This window comes from Gavialis gangeticus, unplaced genomic scaffold, assembly GCF_001723915.1.
Source record: "Gavialis gangeticus isolate Ggan-Ray unplaced genomic scaffold, GavGan_comp1, whole genome shotgun sequence".
Classification (NCBI taxonomy): domain Eukaryota; kingdom Metazoa; phylum Chordata; order Crocodylia; family Gavialidae; genus Gavialis; species Gavialis gangeticus.
Window position 1 is genome coordinate 31103423 of NW_017729008.1, and position 8891 is coordinate 31112313.

The 8891-nt window shown below is 47.7% G+C and overlaps 1 protein-coding gene across 4 annotated transcripts in view; it reads left to right on the forward strand.

Moving 5' to 3' along the window:
- The window catches only part of FRMD4A (FERM domain containing 4A), a 379383-nt gene that overhangs the window by 358419 nt on the left and 12073 nt on the right, over positions 1-8891 (forward strand). For all 4 annotated transcript variants that reach the window (XM_019509538.1, XM_019509536.1, XM_019509535.1 and 1 more), the window contains exons 16-20: positions 2157-2279; positions 5673-5901; positions 7024-7080; positions 7595-7832; positions 8337-8501. In XM_019509538.1, the coding sequence (XP_019365083.1) occupies positions 2157-2279; positions 5673-5901; positions 7024-7080; positions 7595-7832; positions 8337-8501 (812 nt within the window). The remainder of the gene's footprint in view (positions 1-2156; positions 2280-5672; positions 5902-7023; positions 7081-7594; positions 7833-8336; positions 8502-8891) is intronic.

The following is an 8891-nucleotide window of genomic DNA, read 5'->3' on the forward strand; positions in this document are numbered from 1 at the left end:
GCCGCTGCCTTACTGCATGCCTTTGCCACCTTGCGCTGGGTATACCAGTTTATGTATAATTTTGGTCCCTAGCCAAAAAGTCCAAGTTTAACAAAAATCATTGGCTCCAAAGAGGGGTGCTGGGACTTTTTGGAGATTATTTAATAGTAACTGTGGATATCCCTTTTTTTTTTTTTTTTAAAGAAAGGCATGGGAAAATGGCACTGTGCAGTTTTTAAACTCTCCTTGCCCTTGATTTACCCTTGGCTGTAACTTTAATACCTGTGAAGAGATACGAGAAAAAACATTTTCAACAGAGGAAGTCTCTGAGGGCCTGATCCCACAACCCCTACTCACAGAAGCCGTCCTTTGTCACATGAGACATCTCACGTGGCTTTAGCAGGATGACTCAAGTGAGTAAGGGTGGCAGCAATTTAGCTTGGGTCATCCGTAGAACATAGTAAAACATTTCACTGGCTCTTTGAGATGTTTCCTCTCAGATGGTCCTAACTGGCCATGGGTTTGGGTTGGGAATCGCTTCGTGAGAACAAGACAGAGGGGTTACAGTATGGGCATAATCCAGCCAGCTTGGCCCAACACATTAAGGACAGTGGCATCAAGTTACCCCAAGCCCACTACTGCCTCTGTTACTTATTAATGTAAATTAAATTTCAGGATCGTGCCTGCCAGGACTTTTCCATGGAGGGTGGCAGTGTAGTCGTCTGCATTTATGTTCTCCCAGAATCCTGGGGATTGTGAAAGAAGCCCATACCGATGTTAACTCTTTACTCACTGCTCCGCTTCATGTTAAACTATGGGTTATAAGGTGATTGGGCCCCTTACTCCAAAGTACAGCCCATGGGGACCTGTACCTTGGTGCATTATTTATAGCCAGCTATTTTGTGCTGTAGAATAAACATGTTACCAAAGAGGGGCTGAAACGACCTCCCCAGGGGATGTTTTCACAATGCATCTTGAAAATGGGAACTGTGCGGTGTGGGGGTTAGAAACTCATTGTGCTGGGAACTGCTGAAGATAAGAATTGAAAAGGCCACGGTCTCATTTCCCAGTGACCTGAAAACAGTAGAAAGAAACAAGAAGCGGGTGGGGGAGGGAGGGCTGCTGGGGGGAAGAGGGTGGCAGAGAGCCTCAGCTCTACACTGCACATTAAGGTCAGCCACTGTTATATGGGATTCAGATGATTTAGGGTTTTTTGCCAGCTGGATCCTCTCAAGGGTGGTGTTACAGAATACAAAAGCCTTTTGTCCTCAGCACAGAGACTTTTCAACCCAAGACGCCGAGTTGTTCCTTGTAGCAGTGCGCTTGCATTTCTGTGTAAGCATTTGCATACCTTTAATTCAGATCAGTAGGGATGTATTATGCATACCAGAAAAACCGCCGCGTTAGCAGCAATATTGGCACTCGCTCCTTTCTATGCTTCAAATATATTCCACCACGCATCTCTTGGTTTGCAAATGGCCCTTTTGCGCCAACACGGCATCGCCTGGTGTCGCTTCCAAACTGTGCATGACATCACTCAGTGTTTGGCAGGGACTTCAATTCATAAGATTTCTGAAACAGGCAATGAGGTATCAGGCACCCCTGGAAACGGCCCCTTTCACTGCATTCATCTCAGACAGATCACAAACCAGGTTGCAGTAGTTTATAGCGCAGTTACAATGAGAAAAATGACGGTAAAAGTGGCCATTCCTTTCTCCTGGTGGGAATTCACAGTCCAACCTGCTGACTTCCTTTCAAAGATAAGGTTTGAACACCTTTTACTCCCTGGTGCCCAGAGACAGGACAGCTGAAAGAATGTGAGCTGGAGTGTATCCTAGCTCAGGCAGACTCTCTGGGGGATGGTCCTTCCAGAAAACCAACGCAGGCAGGTCATCATCTTGAGTATCTTTATTGCTGCTGATGGTCAGCTAGCCCAGAAGCACCCAGCTGACAGTCAGATCCTAGCCTGAGTTTGCAGGGCTGACAGTTAAGAGAACCCTCTCTGTATTTATCAGCAAAGCACATCTGAGTGATGGAGAGGCTGTAAGCCTGAGACCCTGGGGGACTTGTTTTTTCTACCTTCGCTTCTCTGAGTATTGGTCCACTCTAGAGCTAGACCCAGGATGGGTTTGATTTGGAAACTTCCCAGCTTCACTCATGGCATTTTATGTTTGCAGGAGCTCACAGGAAAGCTGCCCAGAGAGTACCCCCTTGACCCAGGGGAGGAACCACCCATCGTACGGAGAAGAATAGGGACTGCCTTTAAACTGGATGAACAGAAAATCCTGCCGAAGGGAGAGGTGAGGATCTGCCTTCCATTCTGGTCTCAGCTGTCCGGCTCTTGTACACCCAGGGCAGCCCTTGACATATGGCTCCAGCTTTGCTCTTTTTTTTTTTAAATGAATTTACTGTTCAAAAGGCCTTGTCTTTGTTTATACATGGAAGCAGAAAGGGGAGGGGAGTCAGGGTACAGGACTGAGCCAGGAGTCACTGGCTTTGACACAGAGAGTGTGTGTAGCCTTGAGTATGTTAGTTATGGCCCTGGTCCTGCAAATAGCACAATCAGCCCTTACCAGCTAGCATCACTGGGGCAGTAGAGCTTACTCCTGTGAGTAACGGTAGTCGTGCATCTCCATCCCTGTCTCTAGCTGCAGCACACCCTTTGGGAATCACTGGGTAGAGACACAAGAGTGGTGGAAAAATGATACTTTTTCAAAATCAAATCCAGCCCACAGAGCCATCTGGCCCAGGGGGCTCCCCACGGGTCTGGAAATTTGGTGGTGGGGAAGCTGTGGCTGCTGCATAAAATTTCCGAGCCCAGTGTGGTAGATTGGGCTCCAGCCACATTGGCCCTGTGCAGTGGGATCGGGCTGTGGCTGTGCTGGCCCCACATGACTGGATCAGGCCAAAAGGCTGGGCACTGCTGCATAAGGCGTATCTGTGCACATATGCATCTCTCCGGGTGTAAGAGACATATGTGCACCCAATTTTATTCCAGAAAGAAAGTGTGCCCCAGGTATCAGAAGTTTGGGAAACACCGCACTAGTCTTTTGAGCCAGCTCTACAACCCAATCTCAGCTCTTTCTTTCTCCCTTTCTGCAATGAGTCTCACGCAGCACTAAAGCCATTTCCTTTCAAACCCTTTCTGCACACCTCGGACTCATTCCCTCCAAGTCAGTGTGTGCTTGCAGGACAGACCCCTTCCCACCCAAAGGAGAACTTGGTTTTCCCGCAGGGAGCCTGACTTGTTTTTCTAAGCTCGCGGGGAGTGTTTGCTCTGCGCTCTCACCCCTGCAATGGGTTGGGTCAGTGCCCTGAACCATGGCTGTGAAAACAGGCCCAGAGCAGCTGGAAGGCGGGACTGGGATTCACAGAAAAGCCATTGTCTGCAGAGACTTATTTGTCTCAAGACATTTTTGTATAGGGGAGTGTTAAGTTTCCTTTCATTTTATGACAGGAGAGACCTTGGCATGAGGGTGCAGGGAGGCTTGGTTTGACTGGAGAATTAACTGCTCATCAATTTTTTTTTTGGCATTTTCCTTCTGCTGAAAAAATAAGCAGTTTGAGCTCTTCAGTTTTGTTCCTGAAGGAGCCAGCGAGAGGGATGCCATTGACCTAAAATATTTGTTACTTTGCCGCTTGGAACTGAGCTTTGAGAAGGAAAGTGCAGTCTTGCCCAGCGACTCCTAAAAGCCCATTATCATCCGATCTCCTAGCTCCCAGATCTCATTTTCCTGTTACGAGGGGGCACTATGCATTGTGGTGACACAGTATTGCCAGCCCTCACAATGATAGCACAGGCCTCCCCAAACCTTGAAGTAACAATAATAGCTCTTTTAAGCTCTGCTTGCCTGCTTTGCTTGCCAAAGCCTTTTTGAGCCTTTGAGATTTGCATTTTCAAGCCTCAATCCTGAGGGCTAGAAATAGCCTTTAAACCTAAATGTCATCACATGATTCCAGGACCTGGGGCTTGAACAAAAAAATGCCAATAAGCCTCCAGCACAGGCAAATGGTTGGGAGTGCTGGTGTTCCCAGGCAGTATTTGTTAAGGCATCATGTTGCAGGGGGTGGGAAAAAGTCATTAATGAGGAAAGGCAAGTTAAGGTGGTTGTTTAAGGGTTTACGGGTGTCATAAAAATGAATACGCTAAACTTGGAATGGCCAGTTCACACCAGATCTCAGCCCCTTCAGTGGGATTTTTGTCTGAGCAAAGATGGTGAGGCTGGAACCTAATTGTCTTCTTTTCTAATCATCCTTACCGCTGCCCTTAATCCTCCATCGCTGACTGCTGTGGGAGTTGTGTGAGAAGGAAGCAGAATGGGTTCTCGGCCTTATAACGCCATTGTGTTTCCTCCGCTTTTAATAAGTTTAGTGTTGACAGAGCTCATGGGATCTTCAAAGGAAAACTCGCCTTAAAAAAAAAAAAGCAGGCATTCAATCTGCAGTAATGTGAAGGGAACCGTAATTAGAGCCTTAAAACGGTGCTGACTCACCACTGACAGAAGGGGGATTTTTAAGCCAAAATGCCCCAAATGAAAACTTCGCAGCCATCCCAGTCTGAGCAGGGATTAATTCATCCCACATCAGCTTGCCCCATATGTATGTGTGCTAGTAGGTTGAGAGAGGGGGTTTGAATAGCGGGAGCACTTCAGTGAATATTCAGTGAATAAGTATTCTGTGTCCTGGCAGTTTATGAAAGAAAAGAGTAGAGGTTTGGGGTTTGGTTTTTTTTACTTTACACTTCATTAGAGTCTCCCTTTATAGGGTATTAATAGCAAAACTGCCATTTCACTTTGGTTCTAAAAGAACTAATAAGATTTGAGTGCTTAAGAGTTTTAGACATCTCAGAAAATTGCATCCCTATCTACACAGGCAAAAGATGAAGGGTCAGATTCTCTGCTGGTGTTGAGTTGATATAGCTCCACTAACTGACGCGGAGCTAAAAATAATGGATCTATGGCAGTTTCTACCTTCTAAGAGCCTGGCCCCAAGTCTATAAATCCTGCGTGGGGGTGATTTTCCAACCTTCTAGCCTAGACAAAAATCTTTCAGGAAAATTTTTTCACATGCTGACATTTTGCACAACTCCTGTTAATGGCTCAGTCTTGTGATGCATCACAGCACAGTAATTGTGCTGGATGAGAGTCATCCCCAGATTGCAGTGAGCCTGCACCTGGGACAAATGCAACCTCTTAATTCTGTACAAACACTGTAAAAGTCCTATCAGCAGTGTTTCATTGACATGTCGTGGTTTTGCATGGACACTCAACATTGCAACAGGCGGTCATTGAGTCCAGCGCTAAGGGTGACACAGAAAGGTTGGGGTACAATCATTACACCACTGGGACACATAGCAAATAGTGCGAGACAACATTGTGTCTCTAGCCAACACACACACAACATAAAGGTTATACCATGCATCCATGTGCAGGTGATCCCTTACACATACGAGTAATAGTTGTGAAGCCATGAGCAAGTTCAGTAGTCCAGTTGTGGTCAGTCTGGCCATGTAGGTCATGTAGTTAGATTGAATCATTGTTAGAGTGAATCATCGGCACTGATTCCATCCTCAGCTGGTGGAAAGCAACCTAAGTCTGTTAAAGCCAATGGTGTTTGACCCTAGAACCAGGCAAAGGATCTGTCCTCTGACACCTTGAAATCTTGAGAGCTGGAATCTGTTGCCTGTTTGACAGGAAGCTGAGCTGGAGCGTCTGGAGAGGGAATTTGCAATCCAGTCCCAGATCACCGAGGCTGCCCGACGCCTAGCCAGTGACCCCAACGTCAGCAAAAAGCTGAAGAAGCAAAGGAAAACCTCTTACCTGAATGCACTGAAGAAACTGCAGGAGATTGAAAATGCCATCAATGAGTATCGTATCAAATCTGGGAAAAAGCCAACGCAGAGAGCCTCCCTGATCATAGATGGTAAGTAGGGCTTGTGGGGGGCCTAGTGTTCGCACACCAGAGCTGTATTCAGGACCACACAGCATGCAGTAACACATACACCCTGATACCTTCACCTTGACTGAATTGCACCCAGTGAGCTGGAGCTAGGAATAAAGCCCAGGGGTCACAAGGGCCATAGTCCTGCTCTAACCTCTGCTATGTATTGCATTTCTCCCCCTCAGAGACCTCTTTATACAGGGAGAAATCATGGACCACAGGGGTTTATATTGCACCAATTCTTGCTTGTCCAGGCTGGCACGGGTGTCTAGCAGGCTGACATGGGACTCCAGTAGCACACAAGTGCTGAGGTGTCTCACAGAACAAGGGTAAATTCTGTGCTGTGTGACCAAGTCCTCTGAGTACTTAGCTTACTCACCTGTAAAATGGGTATGGTAATACCTGCACTAGAGGTATGAATATTATTAAAGGAGATTGGGTTCCTTAGATAAAATCAAGGAATCATGACGGCTCTTGTCATTGCATTTGTTAGAATAGTCTTCTCAAGACACTTAATTAACATTTACATGCTTTTTTTAAAAAAGTTTCCATTGACCTCCTTCATAGGCTTAAAAGAATAGGCCTTTTTCTCTTGTTCATTTTGCCCTTTTCCCTTCTTTTTGTACTTATAAACAGAGCTGAGATTAACACCCTCTCTGTTCGTGTCCTCAACTGGGCTGCAGGTACACTGCAGGAGTTCCTCTCCATTCACTGTCAGTGCACACAGGTGTGCAGAGTGTGTGTGTGTGTGTGTGTGTGTGTGTATGTGTGTGTGCATGAGACAGAGACACAAAGAAAATGAAATGAAGGTCAGAGGAGCTCTGGCACAAGAACTGGGTAGCTGTTCTGCTGCTGCACAGGGCTCTCAGTGGCCTGATACTAAGGAATGCCACTGTGAAAACACACGCCACTTGTGTAAGCCCAAAGTCAAGGGGTCTCTCATGGGTGTTTGGACCGAGGAAGTTGGCCTGTACTAAGAGAAATCTTATTGCTTCTTGGGGAAGTGGAGGCAGATGCCTCTGCTTTAATGTTCTGTGGAGGAAATCACATGGTGATTCAAAGTTCATTACTGCAACAGTAATGGCCCTATATTTCTTCTCCCAGAAGGAAACATTGCCAGTGAGGACAGCTCCCTCTCAGATGCCCTCGTTCTTGAGGATGGTATGTTGTCCATACATACGTTAGAAACCTAGTAGCGGAAAGGGAAGGATACATGATGAGGAAGGTGGAGGAAATCCTCCCATGGGACATGCCAACCTGAGCTTTTTGGAGCGCACAGTTCCAAGCAATAAGTACCCTTTATCAAAACCCCTGTAAGTGCCCCCCCACCACACAAGTAGATTTAAGCATGAATTCTGTAGGGAAGAGGTCCGTATGTATTGCAGCAAATCCACCACCACTAGGAATCCTCCTTGCTGGGACAGGGCCTCTCTCTCACACAGGCAATCTGTGTGTGGCACACGAGGGAGAGGGCAGGCAATGCAGTAGCAGATGGGGCAGGGAGCAGAAAGAAGCGGGGAAGCAGATCAAGCAGGGAAAGGAGACAGGAGTGACACTCAGGGAGGGTGCCTAGTGAGAGAAGACTCTGAGCTGAGGCATTGTCTCCATTGGTGGGTGAGAGAAAGCACCTTGGAAGAAGGATGTGGTGCCTAAGTATGCTGGTTTCTCTTTGCAGAGGATTCTCAGGTTACCAGCACCATATCCCCTTTACAGTCACCTCACAAAGGACTCCCTCCCCGGCCACCCCTGCATAACAGACCACCTCCTCCACAGTCCCTGGAGGGGCTCCGACAAATGCACTACCACCGGAACGACTATGACAAGTCCCCAATCAAGCCCAAGATGTGGAGTGAGTCGTCCCTGGATGAACCCTATGAGAAGGTCAAAAAACGTTCCTCACATGCTCATTCCAGGTGAGTCAGACATTTGGCCACTGCTGGCCACGAGAACGGTCCTCATTCCCAGAGGTGCCTGGTTGGAACAGCAATGCGGACTCTTGATGGGAACACCGGGGGAAAGAGCAGTGGTCTGTAGCCTAGGACTTCATCATGAAAGCTCTTCCCAAATGGCACAGCAAAGTCATCAGTTCCCCAAATTATATGCAATTGTTCTAGTGGATAATTATGCCATGCAGAACAGGCACAATCAAGCTGCTGGTGGGTAGCTTACTGTTACTGCAAAAGGCTGTCTGAAAGGAAAGAGGACAGAGTCTCTCAGAAATGGCTGCTGCATCCGTGTCACTTGAGCAGGGCTTGCACTTGAACCAGGGCTGCTGTAAAAAGGCATGTGACACCATTGTTGCACATGTGGAACTCAGTCCACTTCAGTGGGCTCACACGCATGTAACAGAGAGCGGAATTAGACACTAGGCTTCTTGGTGGAGAGCATAAGAGTAAAATGCCTTGTTTGCTTTGCAGCAGTCATAAGCGGTTCCCCAGCACAGGGAGCTGCGCAGAGGCTGGAGGGAGCAGCTCCCTGCAGAACAGCCCCATCAGGAGCCTCCCGCACTGGAACTCCCAGTCCAGCATGCCATCGACGCCAGATCTACGGGTACGCAGTCCACACTATGTCCACTCCACAAGGTAAGTCTGTCCTGCTGCCAGAGCAGCTCACCACCCTCCATGGGTGCCAGGGTGTTGTCTTTTGCTTTGCTTTCACATTGCAAAGGTGAAGGACCCAATTCAGGCAAGTGCTTAAGCCAGCGTGCAAGTCTCAGCTGAAGTGCTGTCCTCAAGAGAGAATCAGGCTATAGATCCCGCACTCACTTGAGATCAAACTGACCAGTCCTTTGGATGAAGCCTTGAACACGGTTCTAGGCTTTGCAAGATTCCTGAGCCCTTGCTGGCATGACGAGCTGTTATTAATGTTGAATTCAAGATGAAGCATTAATCCAGCTGAAGCAAAAGAATTCCTCCCTCACTGCAGCAGACTGGGGGGGGGGGGAGGGGGGGGGGGGGCGGGGGCGCGGGAGA